Source organism: Pantherophis guttatus, chromosome 3 (assembly GCF_059756535.1).
Source record: "Pantherophis guttatus breed Tessera chromosome 3, ASM5975653v1, whole genome shotgun sequence".
Lineage (NCBI taxonomy): Eukaryota > Metazoa > Chordata > Lepidosauria > Squamata > Colubridae > Pantherophis > Pantherophis guttatus.
In genome coordinates this window covers 102396629-102417476 of record NC_142065.1, presented here as the reverse complement: position 1 = coordinate 102417476, position 20848 = coordinate 102396629, and the positions used below count along the sequence as shown (strand labels likewise).

The window sequence follows — 20848 nt, the reverse complement described above, 5'->3', positions numbered from 1 at the left end:
CCCATTGAAAATGCAAAGTGCGATAGCGGTAATTATGGAATTGTTTGTAACCCAATGCAACAATAGCCACTGACGTTCTGTTGAATGTTAACAGGAATGATAGTTGCTAGTCTAATTTGGTCTTCCATAAATTGATTAGTCGTGATACTCAGTAGCAGTCTACTAAAGAGGGCCAAGCTCATCATACTTATGTCCTGTCATACAGATCTGGCCACCTGCTACTGGACAAAAAGAGATGAATTATGAGGCTTTCCACAGTCCAAGGTGCATCAGATGTGCTGGTGTACAACTTCCATCATTGCAATGACTATTCTGGCTAGTGGGGTTGTTACAATTGAGCATATTTGGTAAGTATCAGATGTAAAATTAGATTGGCTGGAGCCACACAAGTTCCTGGTGGCACTGCCAGGTTATTGCAAACTACGTGCAAAGCGATCATGAAAAACACAGGCAAAGAATCACTATTGGATTTAATTATTTTATTACAAATCCCCTCCCGCCCCCCTTCTCAAGGTCCAAATGCAGCGGAAACTGATTGGCACCATCCAAGACACCAAAGTACAAAATCCTGAGCCACTAATATTTCCTCTGAAGTCAACTATGCTTATTAACAACTCCCTGGCAGAAGTGGCAGGTATGTTTGAGTGCCAAGGTATACCTACTGGAATAGCAGTGGTCTCTGTAAAACTGTACAACTTTAGAAACTCCTAAAAATGTGTTATTTAAAATCTCGAAAAAATCCATTTCCCCTCCCATCCTGTGCTCTTTTGCCTTCCATTTGAAAAGCCCTGCTTTAATGCGAAGCGTACCGAGAATTTTAATGCCCTCCATTCCCTGCCAATTATTTGTCAAAAATATGGTTAAAGTTGACCAGTCAACTCTTCATTGAAGCATAAGCACATCTCTGTTGCAGCCAGCCGCACGCCGCTCAGCCTAGACAGCCAGCGGCTTTAGTTTGACTTAAAAGTTAATGCCTATTTTAATTTATAAGCCTGTAAACGACAGCTTCTTGTGTAACAAACCTTCAAACTGGTCGTTGAAAACGACAGCACATAGCTAACTTTTCTTCTCAACAAACTTTCTCCCACCTTCCCATTTTATCTACAAACCTTAACCAACAGACCCTTGCAGCAAAGGGTTGATTTAGTGTACCTTAAAAAAAAGGACGACGATTTTCATAGGTGTTTTTAGACATTTAAATATATATAAAAAGACTATTTCACTTTGTGTTAGAAACAGAAAATCAGTTAGCTTCCAAGAACAGACTGAAGTGTTCTGCAACTTCTTAAATAAATTCTACAATTTCTAATCCCAAGAAGGGAACAATGGCCTAAGACCTAAGAACATGAAAATATTTCTAATTCTGGCAGGAAAAAGTCTGCACGTAGGAATACTTTAGGAGTCCAAGGAAAAGATATTACTATATGTCTTCTTGCCCTTGAGAGAACTTCATTGTGGATCTGTATTGAGTACCAGCACTTTAAGTGGTGGTAAGATGCCACATTCATTTCACCAAAGTGAACGATACGCAATTGCACTTTTGCTCATTTCAGCATAGCCCATGAAGTGCAAATCCAGGGAGGGAGAACAATTAGACCCCAAAGATAATTACTTTTTCTATCTCCACTCCACAACCCAGGTCTCAATTTTGGCATCTATTCCTGGAAGCTACTGAAACCCAGTCAAAGACATACAGATGAATTACATGAAATAGTGGTAAAACCCCACTTGTCTTCTCCTGTGCCCCTCAAATGACAGAACAAACAGTGAAAGAGACTACACTTCCCTCTCCCATACAAAGAAATAAAAGGGTCAGTTTTAGGAGAGGGAACACAAACATGGAATTTCATGCCCTCACAATTAATATCTAGAAAATGCAGAAGAGAGCGGGAGCACAATGGGACAAGCCCACTTAGTTCTTGTACTCAAAAGGTTCGTCGCCAGTTTCATTGAGCAGGCAGGTACGGACTAGTGCTTCGGTCACAGCATACGGGTCGCAGTTAGCGGAGGGCCGTCGATCCTCAAAGTAGCCCTTTTTAACCTGGCCCACGTTTCTTGGGATACGAATGCTGGCCCCACGGTTGGCAACTCCAGCAGAGAACTCATGGATGTTTGATGTTTCATGGAAACCAGTCAAGCGCCTGGCGTTATCCAGCCCTCCTTTGGGATCATAGGCGCGGATGTGGTACTGGTGACGCTTACCCAGCTTCTCAATGGCATCTTCGATCTGCCTGTGAAGGAAGAAAAAAGAGCATTATCAAAAATGGCCCCAGAGGTGCTCAGCTGCTCATGTTGCTAATAGCAATAGCACTTAAACTTATATACCACTTCATAGTGATTTACAGCCCTGTCTAAAAGGTTTACAGAGTCAGCATATTGATCCCTCCTTCACCACCAATCTGGGTCCTTATTTTACCAATTTTTGAAGGATGGAAGGCTGACTCAACCTTGAGCCAGTCAAGATCGAACTGCTGGCAGTCGGCAGAATTAGCCTGCAGTATGTACTTGCATTTTAACCATTGTGCCATCACGGCTAAGATTGTACACGTTGCAATTTCACCGACGTACAGCAAAGACTATTTAATATTTTATTCCAGATATTCCGGAAAAATGCCAAACATTAAAAAGGAAAATAAAATCTAACATTTAAATAGCTCTGCTCTTGATACTTGTTTAAAGCTAGGCATTCTCCTGAGCCTCCAAATATTTTTTTAAAAAAACTTCTTAATGATGAAAGTTCAGAAAACAAACATTGTGAAAATGATTTCCCCTTCTTGCCCATACTTAAAATTAAAAAGGCATTTGATAGAGTATTGCATCCAACTTGCAGCATACAATAAGCCATCCTTTGCAATGAATGGAGATAAATCCAGTTTAAAACATTCTTGTATGTAAAAAATATACACACACACTGCCAACAGAAATATCCTTAATAATATAAAATTCTAGTTTGCCTTTAGTTTTTGATTTGCAAGGATTTTTCCCCCATGCTCAATGCAGATGTATGTGTTACAGTGGCAGAATTCTTTTTTTTTCTACCAGTTCTGTGGGTGTGGCTTGATGGGCGTGGTGTGGCTTGGTGGACGTGGCAGAAGGATACTGCAAAATCCCCATTCCCTCCCCACTCCTGGGGGAAGGATATTGCAAAATCTCCATTCCCACCCCACTCTGGGGCCAGCCAGAGGTGGAATTTGCCGGTTCTCCAAACTACACAAAATTTCCGCTACTGGTTCTCCAGAACGTGCTGAATTTCACCCCTGATCTGTTAATGTTTCTTACTATGAAGTATTATTATTGTACTATTAGATAGTCTCAAAAACGTAGTAGTAATATTGTCTCTCTCCATGCCTCTTAAAGCCTCTCCTTCCCTTAGATCACCTCTGCAACAAAGGAGTAGCACTTACTTGAGGCCTCCTTCCTCTCGCATGTTCTTAGTGCTGAAGTTAGTATGGCATCCAGCTCCATTCCAGTTGCCAGGAATAGGCTTGGGATCAAAAGATACAATGACCCCGAAGTCTTCACATACTCGGTGAAGGATGAATCGAGCAATCCAGAGGTGATCGCCCATGTCAACACCTTCGCAAGGGCCCACCTGAAACTCCCACTACAAGAGAATCAGAATGAGAATCAATCGATCATTCACACCCTTCTCTACGTATACTAAATGCATGAAAAGAATTCCAGTGGTGAAAGATTAAGCATTAACAGCAAGGATTTATACCTGTGCTGGCATAACTTCTGCATTTGTGCCTCCAATGTTAACACCTGCATATAGGCAGGCCCGATAATGAGCTTCTACAACGTCTCGACCATAAGCTTTGTCTGCTCCAACTCCACAGTAGTATGGCCCTGGAGAAACACAAGAAGCAAAAGAAATCAGTGGGAGAATCTATACCTCTAGTCACCACATTCAACAAATCCATGTTATATAAAGGATACCCCTGTATAGATAGTCCTCTACTTATAACCATTCATTTATAGTGACCATTCAAAGTTACAACAGTGACTAATGACAATTTTCACACATATGACCATGGCTGCATCCCCATGGTCATGGGATTAAAATTCAGAGGTTTGGCTGCTGGCATGCATTTCAGTGTGCTGGAGTCATGTGATCAGCTTTTGTGACCTTCTGACAAGCCAAGCTAATGGGGAAGCCAGATTCACTTAACAACCATCTTACTAATACAATAACTGCAGTGATTCATTTAACAACTGTGGCAGGAAAGGAAAATGTTGCAAAACTCACTTAACAAATGTCTCACTTAACATAACTTTTGGGCTCAATTGCACTCATAAATTGAGGACTACCTGTAAAAGACTTAATTAAATTATGTTATCTTTTCTTATTCAATCATCAAGTTAATTTATCTTTAGAGATATCCTCAAGTAATCAAATTCCAATATCATCCTGTTTAAAATGTAATCTCTGATTGGCTGAGATCACCATTAGATTAATCCAAGCAGTTTCACAGTTGAAAGCATGACTCTCTTCCTTTAAACATTTCCATACCCTCTCATGAATTGGGAATTTCTCTTGATTAGGTGAGTGGTCCATCTACTTCAGCAATGGATTTCTGCTGCCTAAATTTTCATTTTAATATCAAAGGCCTAATATTTAGTTTATGTATGAAAAGCAGCTGCTCTGTCACTAATGTGGTGGTGTCTCAATGGCAGACTGCAATTAGTGGTTATACATTAAAGATTTCATAGGAATTTCAGATGGAATCTTACCTTGTGGTCCAGGAAAGCCATTGGAAGGCCAACCAAAGGGATGTCCATCTGTTCCTAGAAGGGTATATTCTTGCTCCATTCCAAACCAAGGATTCTGGTTAGACACCATATCCATAATCCTTTTACAAGTAGTTCGTAGATTTGTTTCTAAAAAAAACGGGGAATAAGCCAATGTTGGTCATTCATATAGATTTTATCCTTCCCTTAAAAGAGAGGCGTATATGAATTTGAACTGCAACTTTATATATTTGTACTTCATTGTTCTTGAGCAAAGATTTAAGATTAAACAAGGTTTTTTTTAACAGAACGGAAGGATTTAGGTTTAATTAGAAAGTGCTTTCTAATTAATTTCCCCAGTCACCTTGTAAGATAAAACACACTGTAGTTATTTTTACATTGCCAGGTGCAGTGGAAGCTGGATAACTTAGAGTCCCCTGAATATTTTAGCTAAGCAATCTTGATTAAACATCAATATCAAGATAAATAGCAACATTGTTGTCAGTGTGGCTATTAAAACAGGATGGTTAAGAGGATGGTTAATGAATCCTACATTTTCTTCAGGATTGTGATAAATTAGTTAAAAAGGGAAACATTGTTCAGTAAGTTAAATGAGAGATGCATGAATGAAAGCTATGCCTGTCAGATGACAAGAAATCAGCTGAAACTTTACAGAATGCAAGTCTTGTGGCTGGAAGTGGCTTCACATGAGAGCATTCACTAACTTTTATTCTGGCAACTGCAGGCTGTGTTGGTATTTGTTTAAAAGGATCTAGCAAGTTGTTACCAAAAATGTCATTCTAGACATGGTCAGGCAGTATGGCCTGCTGCAAAAGCAAGGATTTTTTCCCGTTCTTATTTTGCATAAATGTCATTAGAATGATGCATTACTATCTGACTGTTTCCAAAATAAAGTTCTGCAATGAACTCTACTGAACTACCAGGATCAAAATGCAAATGAAATGTCACAGCACATGGCAGAGACCTCCTGTTACATATATGTTCCATAATGCTACAGACTATTCCTTCCGTACTGAAATATAGATGGCCTTGACAAATGAATTGAAATCACTATTTTAAATTACCCTGGAAGGTAGTGGCCCACAATTCTTATCTTCAGTGGAGCTGCAAGTCCCTATTTAAATTGTTAACAGTGAAAGGAGGGGAAGCAGTGTCAAAAATACTTGTTCTTTGTTGCCCTGTGAATTAAGGATATGGCAAAACAAATTCATCAGAAAAAGGCAAATTCCTTCTCAATTTGGAATGAATCATAGAGCGATCCTCCTCCAGATATCTTAAAAGTACGAACTGGAGATTTCATTTAGTATTCGTGACCTGAGGCTATTAGTTTTAATAGTCTAAACTCCAGTCATATTTTCTCAAAACATTAAACACACTTTCTCCAGGCAAGGATATGCAAAGAGGGGTGCTTTTTTGTGCACAATACAAGGGCTAAACCTCTGCTTCATTATTCATCTCAATGAAGTGGGGGTGTTTTCTGCATTCTTTTCCAGGTCAGGACGGAAGCTTTAAAAGGCCAAAGCTGGAACACACCTGCAGGCTTGCGGTTGTACTTTAAAACTTCACATAAAACCAGTTTGTTTGGGTCTTTGCGGAAAGGATCTCGAAACATGGCTGAAGGCACAAGATACATGTCACTGTTTGAGCCTTCAGACTGGAAAGTGCTTGAGCCATCAAAATTCCACTCTGGTAGGTCTGAAAACAAAAATAAGATTGAAGTTAAGCCACTTCTACACACCTTACAAACCTGTACTGTTTAATTTTGCTGCTATTGTTACTCACACAATGATTTATCAATGATTTACATGAATAAAAATATACCTCACATTGTACTCATTAATGGGAATTAGCCAGCTAAAGTCAGCGGATGTACTACTACTAATTTCATGTCCCGAAGTATAAAACTGTAGGTAACTGCCATAACTAGTTGTCACTAATAATCTTAAGAACAGGCGTAGTCAATATTTGCTGATTTACTTTACTTTTACAGTTGTAACAATTGTGAGATCAGTTTTAATATGCCCCTGGTGAATTAAAAAATCACTTTAGACATTCACTGACAAGCAGATCAAGAAAGGCATCTAGGATGCTTCATTGCAGAGGAGCCATGGTGGCACAGTGGTTAGAACACAGTATTGCAAGCTAACTGCCCACTGCCGTTAGTTCGATCCTGACTGACTCAAGGTTGATTTAACCTTGCATCCTTCTGAGGTCGATAAAATGAGGACCAGATTGTTGGGGGCAATAAGTTGTCATTGTAAACTGCCCAAAGAATGCTGTAAAGCACTGCAGAGCGGTATAGAAGTCTAAATGCTATTACTATTGCTTTCCCTATGCCTGCTTAGTGCAAATATTTCATATTATTGCCTAGTTCTACCACTAGACAATCTGGACAGGGACAGGGAGGATTCTCCAGTATTATTATTTTATTTATAATTTTACAGGCATAAAGTTTTGTAGAAAGATTTGCTTTAAACCACTCTGAGTATAGTTGGCAACCGTGAATGATATACAATGAAGCATCTGTTCTCGGCTCTTGCCTGTGGCTTGTTGCTAAGTACTCTTCCTTAGTTTTTGTCAACAAGTATATATTATAAAATTACAGGCCGGGGGTGGGGGGGGCTTCCAAAACACTAGAAATAGAGTAATTTTTAAAAAAACTCTGAATGGACTCAAGGGTTGTAGCATTACTCATATTGGAACTTTCATTGCCCTAGAAAATGTATGCCTCTGTTTGCCCACAGTATTCAGTACTGATAGTTGTCAAGAGGAGAAAAACTAATGAATAAGCAAGCACAGGGCAACTGGCATTAAAGTGGTTAATCTAGTTAATCAGTTTGATCCCTTTCATATGCTGAAGGTGGTGAAATGATTTAAACAAGTTGTGTCAGCCACTTCCTCGGAATAAAAACAAAGCCTTTAACTAAATTTTCCTAATGAGCTATACACACTGGGCAGGTTTCGTAACCATCTCTGGCTAGCTCCATAGCAACCAGGGAAGAAACTCTCATGCTCTTGATTGCGCTGGGGGTGCTGTTTTATTCTAAGTCAAGCAAAACACCAGGTTTTTGCAAATACTCTCTTGTCCATCTGTATTGTGTACATAAATCAGGGCAAGAACAGGGAGCTACCAAACGTACATTTCCTAAAAGCATTTGGATTGATTTTGTGGCCTAGAAAGCCTCGTCCTATATCACACAAATCCCCCCCCCTTTGAAATTAAGGTTTCAGCACTTGGGGGTGGTCAGGAAGTAGGCTAAACAGACTGCAGTAGGGAGAGGGCTTCCCATCAAACAGAATAGGGCCATTTGTTTGAGATGATTGAAAGGACAGCAAATGGTTGGTTCTGTAATGTATTAATGTAATTTTGGGGGAATGGAAAGGAGGAAGACTGTGTTTTTGTTTCAAATCCTCAAATAGGTTTATTTTTCAGTCAATAAGTTACCTTGACAAGCACTCAAGAAAAAGCTGAAGGAAAAGGTAGTGTTTCTTTCTCCGGTAGAGGGGCTATAAAGGGAAAAGCGCTAAGGTAGCGCTTTTCAACCGTGGTTTGAGTCTGAGGTGTGTTGTCTTCAACTTTCAGAATTGTGGGTATTGAAGTCCACACATCTTAAACTTGCCAAGGTTGAGAAACACTGCTCTAGGGCACGAGGGCTTCAAAAAAGGGCATGAAGTGGGCAGAGATCTTGAAAATGAGGGAGGCATGCAGATAAAAGCCAAGTGCTTGCCATTGTGATTCAAGAAATCAACTAAGGGCCAAAGAATTCTTTATTTCAAGAGCAGCACAAAAGACTGAATCCTGCCAGAAGCATCTCTACCATCTACAATTCAGGCCTGACAGATTGAGCCTTGAAAAATGGTGAGGTTCGAGTGAAGTAAAAATATACTGTGGCTGCAGTTCTCTAGCTTAGCCTTCTCCAGGTGCACTGGTGCTCTACAGACATGCTTCACAAATATGGTAGCAAAGAAATTTGAGCCAAGGTAGACAAACTTGTTTTAAGTATCTGGCTTGTTCCATAGAAATTAGAGAACAGAGAGACAGATTTCGTTATTTAAATCCTCTTTTTGCTCAAATATGGATTTGAAGAAGGTACCCATAATTCAAAACCAACGTTAATGGTCATACAGATTTTTTAAAAATAACTGGAAAAGACTAAGCCTGTTCCATCATTTATTTTATTTAGCAAATGTATATATTATTTTTATTTATATATTTATTTACATCATCTGGAAGTATGAAATGTATTTCATCTAAGCATAAGGCATTTCATCCTATATGTGATCTTCATCAACAAAATAACCCAATTTGTTTTAGAAATGAAATTGTTGTTTCTGTTTATTATTACTTTCTTGCATATTTAGAACACAATGCGATGCAGTTCTATTTGTAATGTAAAGATTGGATGGAATGGATAAGCACATGTATACAAGCACGTTGTATGCCTTTTCTGAGCTAGGCAATTTTTTATTTTTGGAAAATAAAATAGTTATGAGATCAAAACCAGAAGAAATAATAGGTATGGAGAGGGATTTAAGGAATCCCTTTGCCAACAATTAACAACTGCACACTGCCGCCTCCTGGTTTCTCAGAATTTCATCAATTCTACCCCTTTTGGCTGTCTGTCCATCTATGCAGTTGTGAAAAAATGTGATTTTAATGAAATGCTGAAAAACATTGGATAACGTAGCAACTTGGTTCGACTCTTATTTTATGGATAAAATATTTATTTGTGGAAAACTATTAAGGTTACAGTATTCTTTATTCCAAAATGCAACAGGACTCTAGTTTGAAGTGCTATATTTCCTATGTCAACAGGGATGCAGTGAAAGGAGAAGCTAAGAGGGAATGAATGTTAAAAATACAGTATAATGTATCAAATATTCAATTCTATTCATAGAAAACTGAGATTGGAAAGGGGTGTTAGGGTACTGAATATATTCTGAATGGGATTCCAGATATAGAGCACCGCAGGGGAGAAAATGTATGTTTATCTGAGAACTCAAAACCACAGTTGTAGACATGATTTCCCAAAAGAAAACTATTAACCAGCGCTTTTTCAACAATTTGAAACTCAACCAGATGTCTAGCTAGAAAGGAAACTGAACCGTGGCAAACAATTAATTTCAGTGTTTGTTAACTCTGCCATATTTCTTTCATTTAACTGTTTAATGTACATCTACTCAAAAATAAGTTCCCCTAGTATTATGGGGTGTAGTGCCATGACAGCATCTCTAAGACTCTAGCCTAAGTCTAAGGCAATAGAAGCTGTTCTTCTTTTGGCTTTTTGTGCTGACTTCATTATTAAAAAATAAAAGCTAAGAGGGTAGCTTGCAGTAGTAATTGTCTTGATAGCTCTTGGTCAAAACTCAGGATTTAATGAAATCAGAATCACAATGGTGACGTGCATAACTGATAACAGTTGTTCTACATAAGAGAATTAACAGAGTTGAAAGGGACCTTGGAGGTCTTCTAGTCCAACCCTCTGCTTAAGCAGGAAACCCTATATCATTTCAGACAAATGTTTGTCCAATCTCTTCTTTAAAAACCTTCAGCATTGAAGCACCCACAACTGATGGAGGCAAGTTGTTCCACTGATCAATTGTTCTAACTGTCAGGAAATTTGTCCTTAGTTCTAAGCTGGTTCTCTCCTTGATTAATGTCCTAGGAAAGCTCATTCCAAATCTGCTTACCTTCAACGTTCTTGGGCTCACGTTCCAATGTCCGGGTTTTACAGCGCAAGAATTCACCAGTTCCATCAATCCATATGTACATAGCTTGCACCTTGTCACCTTGAGGCAGTTTCATGTACATCTGTTTTATAGTTTTGCTCAAGTGGGAACTTGCAGAGGTGGCCATGGTTGCACTTGTTCCTGAAGTTCTGCAAGATGATGACCTAAAGGGAGAGGATAAGGGTGTCTATGAAAATTTCCAAAGGGATTCTTGCCAAAAACCAAGTGGGGACATTCCCAGAGTGCCAGCTTATGAGCTGGCTTACTGCATGACGAACTTTCCACAGCTGATTACAATCCATGTACAAAATGTACATCTGCTGCAAGTCATCGTATTTCTACTGAAGATCGTGGAGGATTGCAAACTATTTCTACAAGGTGAAAATCAGGCCCTGAATAAGCAACTATATCTTGCTTTGGAAGAACTGTTTCTTATCTGATGGCCCCAATGTTCCTCAGGACTACAATCTGCAAAGTTCTCAGTCAATTTGGCTATAGGATTATGACAGTTGCTCCAATGTAACAGGAAGATATTGGCTGGGAAATGTTGCTGTACAGTTATTGTCCAGTAACATTTATGCATTATAATGGATGTTTAGAAATACTCAATTCTTAATTCTAAACTCTAAAGAAATGTAATCTGTGAAAATGAATAATCACAAACAATACAGTCCTTGTTCTGAAAATGAATCTATTGCCAAGACTGCTTCAATTCTCAGACATTTAGAACTTTGTCATAAAAAGAGGGAGATAAGCTAATGCCCCTATTTGTGTCCAGTGTGCGCCATGACCAAAATGGTTTCCAACTAAATATTGTTATCATTCTAATTGTCCTTATCTCTACATTCATGATTACATTAGACTTCTGTATCAGCTTCTAAGTTTGATAAATTTACTTTTTAATAGGGTTACTATCAAGATAGATTTGTTTGGTTTGTAGCTTTTCTTCTCAACAATAAGCCCTACTATGAGCAACACAAGACAGCTGCTATAGGCTTGTTTGGGGGTGGGGGTGGGAAAGTATACATAGAAATAACTCTGAAAATTCCTGAAGTATTATCAGAAAGTTGTAAAATCCATACACGCAATACAAGGAAATCATGAAACCAAGACAAAACCCTTCCACATTATTTATATTATAAGAGTAATATACAAGACTTCCTAAATTGCAAAGTTTTCCCTTAAGATTTTTATGGGTTTCAAGTGAAAAGAGCTCCAAAAGATGACAAAATTCTACATTAGAGTTATCAGTGTAGAACCGGATTGATTTTTATTGATTGAACTTCTGGGCTAGAATGTTAAAACTTGTATACCTAAATTTCTATGAGATTATAATATGTCTTCTCCCATGATAGCAGAAATACCATCTCTTATGTCAGATCATGGCATACTATTATAAATTAATGGAAACAATTCATTTAAAAAATCTACTAGAACTATCTCAATCATTAACTTTTCAAATTTGTTGGAGTACATTTGCATCTCAAATAGGATAGCAATAATCTCTAATAGTAAAACCTGTTGAGGTAAATGTGAAATAATCTGTCTACCTTTCCTGAATCAGTGCCTCAAAGGCTTTGGAGCCACCGTTATTGTTAGCTATTGAGCTATTTCATTTTTTGTTTGAATCCTGTTTAAACATGGTAGGGTTCTAAGCTGTTTAGAGTTAGTCAATGGTTTGAATGATTTAGAACCCTAGCAAAAATAAACAGGCAAACAATATACTCAAAGAATTCTAAGACACTGGCTGTAATAGCTAGAATCTAAGAGCTAATCTAAAAGATCTGGAGAACATCAGTTGAGAAGAATAATTTAGCATGTAGAAATCTTGAACTTCATCAAAGCCTTAATAAGCATCATCTCATAACTCCTATTAGATCATATTTTAAAGGACCTAATATAATTGTTGATGTTAAAATTCAGCTGTCAGTGTTAAAATCAAATTAAATTTTGCACATTCTTGTAGTGGATTGGTACTGTTGTTTATGCATTTTTACTGCCAGACAATCCTATGCAAGAATGAATTACTCCCATACCTGCAACATGATCGTCTCTATACCATGAAACAGATATCTAACTGCATTGTATGAAGCACCAGTTTGCAAAAAGGTTCTTGCTCACAACGAAACTCTTTCATGTTCTGAATTTTAATTCCCTGCAAATGTCACATTGTAATACAATATATACTGGATGGTAACACAAAAGAATGGAATTTTTTAGTATTCTGAGATCTTTACCATTCCAAGCCAAGCCCCTAAGCTTAAGCTTTTCCGCGTGTGAAGTTGAATAATATTGTATAATTAAAAGACAGTGAACTAGCAGTTGTAGTCAAGGAGAATTGCTAAGAGGTTTAGGATACCTGGGGGGGGGGGGAGGAGAGGGAGAGAGACCCTACTCTTGCCAAAAATAATGAAATATTTTCATGGAGACTGCAAACTTCCACATTTTGTTTAGGTTTATCTCCCATTAAAGAATTCTACTGTGAGATCGAAAAGATGTACAATTTATACATTTCTGGTAACTAAAATACCAATTCAAATTCTATTAATTTTCTAAAAGTAAAATGCTGGATTTCCACAAGTGCATTAACTATAGAGAAATCCTGTCAGGATTTTAAAGAGCAGAACTAAATTATGATTTAAGATTTTTTTTTTTTCATTTCTACTAAATTCCTTGCCCTTCCTTGGTTTGCTTATAAGAACCCTACAGCTCTTTAGAAGCTAGCCAATTATTATGACAAACGATGTACATGTATTTGAATTATTTTATGTTTATGTTAATTGTTTGCTACCGTATTAAGTATGTTCCTATCAAAATACTGATTTTTATTGACAATTTCATTGACTAATAAAAACATTGCTGTCAAGACTTAGATAATTTCTTCCATAGGATTTTTGCCCTTCTTTTAACCATACCAACAGAAATATTGGACTGCAAATAGTATCAACTTCCCATTCTGGAGAAAATAATTCCTAAATATGTAGCTCCAACTACTGATCAGGCATCACAGCAACCTACAATCCAATTCCACAAATCCTGATATTATCTGGATTTTGAGCTAGCCTTTCTTTTATAAGGAATTGTCTTATATGCCACATGTTAATCATGGCTGTTACAGGCATTCTATACATGTTAGATGACTGAATGAACCATCTGTGTTACTAAATTGGATTCTTGGAATTATCCTACTTCTTTCACTTATTTTTTTTTTCTCTAAAGGTGATTTTAAAATTGCAATGTATACAGGGACAGCAGATGGCAGCATCTAGTCAACTTCAGTTGATCTTGGGAGGGGGAAAAAAACAACCAAGCAGAGTTGGACTAGTTAGTACTTGGATGGGAGATCCCCAGGAAATTCTAGGGTTGCACTCTAGATTGGGAAATCAAAAACCATCCTGGAAGAAAACAATGCCAAGTCATTCTTTGGAACATTCCTCCTGTACCCGCCCTCCCTGGGGAAGTTGTCACAGCACCAACTCTGGTTGCATTTTGCAAATTACACACACACACACACACACACACACACACACACACAAAATCAATAGTTTCTCATTGGCAAAGGAACAAATTGTTTTGGAATTTTGTTTTTATCTGATTATTCCAACCTCCTTTGTCTTTTACAGTTAAGACGGGATATTAAATAAGCAAGTAAATAAATCCATAAATATTCTTTCCCCAAAAGCTGCGACTCTGACTTTACATTAATATATAGATTACACACACACACACACAGCAGCCTTTGGCTCCCCCTCCTTGATTTAATCAAAATCAACCCCTCAAAAGGCTGTGTGTGTGTGTGTGTGTGTGTGTGTGTGTGTGTGTGTGTGTGTGTGTGTGTGTGTGTTTTGTCTTCAACCAGCCCTTCCCTCTTCTACCTTTGGCTCCAACCTTGCGGGGTGCTCATTTTTACTCGTCTTTTACACCCTGCGCCCTCTCTTCTCCAGTGCATTACGTGGGAGACCATTTTATCCCCTCCCCAGGGCAACCGCGTTCTTGTTTTGATGCATCCCGCTGCCTTGAACCAGACCGGAGCCATCCAGCCTTTGAAAAACGCCGAGGAAAAAAAGGGACAGAACTGGAACCGTTTCAAGTCCATTGCCGTTCCTAGGGATCCCTCTTTGCCTCCCCATTTAACTAAAGCCAGGGCAAGAATTCAAAAGCAACCGCGGCCGCAGAGATCAGTTACGGCTCAAAGGGCCTGCAAAAAAACAGGGGGGGGGGGCGTCCTCAAGAGGCCTCCCCGGTATTTTCCCACTTTCTCCATCCAAAATCCGAGCAGCAGGAATCTCCCCTTAAGCCATCGGGGTTGATCGGAAGATGGCCCTTCCAGTGAACCAGCCTACTGGAGACGTCGGGAGAAGGACAGAAGGGCAGGCACCGTTTCGAACGTCCTAACAAAGCCCCTTTTTCCCCCTGGAGATTCCAGAACGCCCCTCCCCCAGCAGCAGGAGCGACTAAGGACCACACTTAATTGCTTTTGTTTAAAGGAGAAATGAGAGACGACAAGCCTCCCCGGCTGTTTTCTACCACCCTCTAAACTGCATCCCAGCAGCCTATATAACGGAACGGGGCTGGCTGGTCCACAATCCTAGAGGAAAATGAGAGCGACTTCGGGAAAACTTCCTATTCTCCCCTTCCTTCCCCAGCGAAGCCCGGCGGGGGGGGGGGAGATGATTTTACTGGAAAAATGCACCTCGAAACCCCGATTCCCTCCCTCCCACCGCCCCCCTCCCAACCCCTTCCAGCCTCTGCTCACGGGAGCCAAGGCGCCCTTTACCTTGGCCGTCGTGGAGGAAAAGGTGCAACGGTGGGAGGCAGGCGGGGAAATCACAAGGACTGGCGAGTCGACCACTAAAGAGGATCGCCCATGCTCTGCTGTAGAGGAGCACAGCTGCCGGCTGCCTCCTTTAACTACTGGCCGGTGCCAATCCCCCCCGCTCGCTGATTGGCTTCTTCCAATCGGGAGCTAGACACGATCAGCTGATGTGGGGGCTCAGGGCTCCAGCGATTGGGCAACCAAGAAAGGAGGAGGGGGAAAAAAAACAGAAGAAAGAAAGAAAGGCAGATGGGAGGGAACGGAGAGGCAGGGAAAGGAGGGGGGGGGCTTCCTCTCGGTTTTTGGACGGGAGGGGGAAGTAAATTCAGGGCAGTTGCAGGAAGAGGTGGAAAGTGATTACCGCGCCTAAGAGATCCATTCGGTCTATGCCGATGAGAATCCGGCGCAGCGAAGCTTTGTGTGCCCATCGCGCGCGTGCAATTCAGAGCCCTTTCGCGACGCGAGCTTCAAAGCTGTTTGCAAAAGTCCCGAGGTTGAGAAAATTACAGCAAGTTGCAAATCGTGGGTGGTCTCTAAACTCTACGCCAGGGATCCCAACCTAGCCCCGCAGACTTGGAGCGAGCTGCACGGAGCTCGCCTAGGCTTCTTTAGAGGAAATCCGCCAGGGGGAGGGACTGGGGTGTGCTGCCTTCTCTTCCGACCGCGGGAAGGACTGCCGGGCAATGCAGAGGGACGAGTGAGTGGCTCTGAAAAACGGGATTTGAACTGATAAATGTGCTCTGGAATGTGGTTTTCGGTGAACTCTTAAAAGTGGGAACCAGCTGCTTCTCTCTTGCCCCTTCTGTCTTTTTAGATTGTTGCAATCTAGGGTCTCCCCTACCTACTTAGCAAGTAAGGCTTTGAAAAGTAACGACGCAGGGGTCGTTTTCCCCTTGTGGGGGTGTGTGCAAAGGCTTGTAAGCCTTATTACGTATGTACGTAGTCCTTCGTGCATTGCGTTTGAGTTTTGCGGGCAGGGTCTCTCTGCTGCCTCTCTGCCTCCTTTTTTGTTTTTGCAAACCAAAGGAACTTGCCGGGCCAAGGCATGTGGTTGGCGGGCTGGATCAGTCTTTCCCGGGCTCTCCGAGGAACTTCCCGGAAAGTTAAGGGCAGGAGGATCTCTCGGTCTTTTGTTAAGGTGTTTATAGCCTGAGTTGCCTTTGCGTAACTTTCTCTGCACGCACAGCAGGAGGACGCGGCTTACCCGCGTTTTCAGCCCAAGCGAAAGTAGCTTCGGCTTATCGTTCCCCGCCCTCAGTCCAAAGAGACAAGCTAATTTAGCCATTAATGTTGCTGACATGCCGGTACATGCAGTGCTCAAGATAGTAAACAGGTTCCCCAGATACGGAAAGGAAAGCAGCTCTTTTGCCTCCAGATTAGTTGTTTTCTTGGCTATAGGTAACTTGGTTAGAGTGTCTTTTTAAAAGGCTTTTGTGGCCTGCCTTTTAGAGGAATTAAAAAAAAAAAATCACCTCAAGGCAGCCTTCCCTCAATATCATCATTATTATCATTCCACATCAATCGAACTAAGGGATGAAAGTTGTGGATCCACACTGGCCCAGTACAAGTTGGTATATTTATTTATTTATTATTTTAATTTATCAGTTTCCCAGTCTAGGGCTGAAAAAGAATGACTCTCAAAGTCACATACAGCTTCCAAACCTCAAATATCAGACCCAATACAAACATTATACTCTGAAAATTATTTTTGAAGTGAATTTTAAGTCATAAATAAGCGAGGGTGTATGCCAGTCATCAGAAAATGAATTCCAAAAATATGGGGCCATAACAGAAAAGGCCCTGCTCCTTTGGTACTGATTATTATTATTTTTTAAAGAGTCCAAGGCTTTGCCTCTCATTTTTACATACAACCATTAGTGGTTTTTAAATAACATAAGAAAGTTGATGACATCTTTCATATCAAAAATTCCTATATCTTCCCTGACTTTTTTTTTTCTTAAAAGAGTTTTCTAGAGCAGAAAAGGGTAAAACAACTGTTTGAGTTGACACTTCTATGCACCCGGTCATAGTTTATTATTTAAATCATGGTTTAAGTAACTGGCATAGCACAAAGGAGGAACCCAGGCAGTGTTTTTTGGTGAGTAGTGCTGTGAGCCAGAAGCATGGGAACTATTTCTAAGTATATCTCAGCTCTTCAAAGGAAGTGTGGGAAGATTACAAGAAATCTGCAATAACTGAAGAGCCCCAATTACACAGAAACTGACTTCAACAAACCTCTTTGATTTGTGCATTATGCACTATTTAACACTGCCTTTGGAGACAGTCCATGGACTTTGGTTAATGCAGAATTCAGCTTCTGGAAGATTGGAGATATTTTGAACATAATCTGCAGTTTGTATCCAAGCTCAATTCAAAATACAGCTTTTGACCTATCTAGCCCTTTATGCTTGTGGATTTGCTGTTTATTTATTCTTATTTTACCTAGTTTTGCTGTAGTGGTTAAGGCATCAGACTAGAAAGCAGGAGACCGTGAATTCTGGTCCTGTCTTAGTCACAGATCCAGCTGAATGACCTTGGACTCACTCACTCTCACTTTCTCTCAGTCCTAGGAAGCAGGCAAGGGCAAACAAGTTCTGAAATCTTGCCAAGGATACTGCAGGGACTAGTTTAGACATTTGCCAGGAGTAAACATGGATTTGAAGGGACAAAGAAAAAAAAATCCTGAAACTATCAGGTCATTCCTCTGCTGTCTGAGATACAGAAAATGGTTCTTAGTTATCACAAGCGGATGCTTTATCTTAGAGTATATAAGCTTGGGCAGTTTGGTTTATATTTTTGATTGCTTGTTATCCACTTCAAGATAATATACAGGATTTGTAAAAGTTGGATATCTTTCAGTAGTATCAGCAGACAAATGTGTCAAGTCTCCCTAAAATCAGATTAGCTCCAATCCTGTGGGCTTTTTGTAAGGCCTTAAAACACTTGGTTTTGGGAACTCATGTTCGGCAGAGCCTGTAGAATGGCTTTGCTGATAGTTGTTGGTGGGTTTTGGGATAGCTCAGCTACTGCTCATTGAATTGGTTATTTTGTTTTGTATATAATTTTAATTGCTGTGAGCTACTTAGACTCATGTATTTGACATGGGTAGTTATATACATTGAAGTAATCAATAAATAATTGTTTTACAAAATACAGAGTGGCCATCTTCTGTTTGATGTCCAAATTAAAGACAAATTCCTTTAAAAGTGGAAATGGTAGTACTCAACTTACGACCACAATTGAGTCCAAAATTTATGTTCTAAGTGAAACATTTGTTAAGTGTATTCTGCCCCATTTTACGATCTTTCTTGCCACAGTTGTTAAGTGAATCATTGCAATTGTTAAATTAGTAACATGGTTGTTAAGTGAATCTGGCTTCCCCACTGACTTTGCTTGTCAGAAGGTTGCAAAAAGTGATCCCATGACCCTTGGACACTGCAACCATGATAAATATCATATAAACTAGTTGCCATGCATCTGAATTTTGATCACATGACCTTGGGGATGCTGCAATTGCCATAAGTGTGAAAAACGGTCATAAGTCACTTTTTTCAGTGCCGTTGTAACATTCAACAGTCACTACATGAACTATTGTAAGTCCAGAACTACCTATATAAGTGTGGGATGTTTGCAGAGGGCAAATTGACCAGGTTACATGAGAATACATTTCTCTTGCAGTGAACTTCGTTATTTCTATTTTTGTTGCCATTATATTTGAAGTATTCTCAACATAATAATTAACATGCACAACTGTTACGTGTGTCTATATTACATTTTTCTTTTTTTCAGAGACAAGATGTCTGGAACCATCCTTTTCAAGGACACCTTTCTTTCCTTTGCATCTGTGGATTGTTGCTATTTTCACATCCTGTTTGCAGATGCGAGACAAAACAAAATGACTTGTTTGTGCAAAAAAATTCCTATCCTTATTTTAGGGCAAACTTCCACAATTTGATATTCCCCTAGCTGTTGGATTACATTATCCATAAACCACAAGCCAATTGGGCAGTACTGGCTGAAGATCATGGGAGTTATACAACATATTTGGACAGCATTAAATTGCAAAGGCAAGTCTTCTAAAAATTATGTTTTAGAACCTTATGCTACTTACCGCCTGGACCATATTTTCATTTCTTCAACTCAGTTTTTTTTTATTAAGCAGTGCTTTATTGATTGCCAGATTTTAGGGTACTTAAAATGCTTGATTATTTCACAATAGACAAAACCTATTCAGACAAGTTCATATCTGGTCACTTGAACAAAATGCTCAGTTGCGGAGAAATTGAATGAGGAGCGAGAGGAAGAACAATTTAATTAATTTGGGATGCTTCAAATTAATGAGTGTTCCTTTGGAATTGTCTGGCATAAAATTCAACCCAGAAAACAGAGATTGGGAAGGATTGTTTAAGATTAACACAGTTGAGTTAATAAGTATAGTATTTCTTTTGCACAATAACTAAGCATGAAATGTGAAGGAAGGTATGCTGGTATTGGAGTGAATTAGTGATTTGTTTGCATTGTTCATAAAGCAATTTAATAAACTTTGTATTTTCCATGTTACAAACGCTTTGATTTCCTAACAAATTTTAGATGCAGATCATAGCTAAGAGCAAACTTTTTGTGCCTCCCCCCTAAAAAAAAGGCAAAAACTCTTTAGTACCGTTAAAGAGAATCAATCCCAACAGGTAGACTTAAAATAACTTTATTGTCACTTTGAATGTACACTAATAGGCATACATTAAAATGAAATTTTGTTGCATACACCTCCAAAGTACACTACATAAACATGACAAAACAAATACAAAATTATGTGTATACCCACATATATGACACAGAGAAGCAACACAGTCTAGTTTGGATGTATACATGTACATGGCGAGAAAAATGAATCTTGCAAGTTTACCAGAGGGAACAAAGCTCTTCTAGAATTTGGTAGTCCTGCTAGAAATACTTCAAAACCTCCTCCCAGAGGGGAGCAACAGAAACAGACCATAAAGTGGGTGTGTATGGGGTCTCTAACAATGCTTTGAGCTCTTAAGCACATAGCGCTTGTAAACATCCTGAATAACAGGAAGTGAGCTTCCTATAATCTCAACTGTCCTTACCACTCTCTGTATGGACTTTCTACCTGAGGCACTGCTGCCATCATAGGGTTTGTTTGTGAGGTTTGACCATATTGGCTGGGGATTATGAGAACTGCAGCCTCCCTCTGGTATCAGAGGGGGGTGTAATCAAGTACTAAACTAATGCAACGCTGCCCCCTGCATCTGCAGCCAGGATGATTAGATTTCTAACCACCCAATGGTTCCAGGTCTCTATAGAAGACAGCCTTTTGCTTGTCCAGATTGTCTATTCTACCCCCAGAGTCTTAAACGCTCAATTCCTATCTTCCTTTTGGAATCTGATTATCTAATGGCAGGCTTTAGGCTAGTGATCACACACCAACTACGATGTGTTCTTGTCATTTGTTTAGGGAATCTGGGTCTGCATTGCTTTGCTTAAAAAAACTGCATAACTGGAAAACTTTGCCTATGGCTGGGAATCTGTCCT

The 20848-nt window shown here is 39.6% G+C and overlaps 1 protein-coding gene and 1 long non-coding RNA gene across 2 annotated transcripts; one reads left to right on the top strand and one right to left on the bottom strand.

Annotated features, from left to right (window-relative positions):
- Positions 1 to 464: 464 nt before the first annotated feature.
- GLUL (glutamate-ammonia ligase) lies at positions 465 to 15986 on the bottom strand. The gene is made up of 7 exons (XM_034409666.3): positions 15260 to 15986; positions 10444 to 10646; positions 6286 to 6447; positions 4735 to 4881; positions 3722 to 3849; positions 3405 to 3604; positions 465 to 2231 (listed from the first exon to the last, which is right to left on the bottom strand). Exons 2-7 carry the CDS (start codon positions 10607 to 10609, stop codon positions 1913 to 1915), a joined length of 1122 nt encoding a protein of 373 aa, XP_034265557.1. The 5' UTR covers positions 10610 to 10646; positions 15260 to 15986; the 3' UTR covers positions 465 to 1912.
- LOC117661136 (uncharacterized) lies at positions 15857 to 19862 on the top strand. The gene is made up of 2 exons (XR_004589888.3): positions 15857 to 15995; positions 19088 to 19862. It is a non-coding gene; the product is annotated as an uncharacterized LOC117661136 (long non-coding RNA).
- Positions 19863 to 20848: the final 986 nt, after the last annotated feature.

What these genes read in the sequence shown, in the direction of transcription:
- GLUL (XM_034409666.3), bottom strand. Translation starts at nt 10,609, where the DNA reads ATGGCCACCTCTGCAAGTTCCCACTTGAGCAAAACTATAAAACAGATG. An exon ending in TGGCTTTCCTGGACCACAAG is followed by an intron (nt 3,850 to 4,734) that starts GTAAGATTCCAT and finishes GTGTTTCTCCAG; the next exon opens with GGCCATACTACTGTGGAGTT. An exon ending in CGAGAGGAAGGAGGCCTCAA is followed by an intron (nt 2,232 to 3,404) that starts GTAAGTGCTACT and finishes CTTCCTTCACAG; the next exon opens with GCAGATCGAAGATGCCATTG.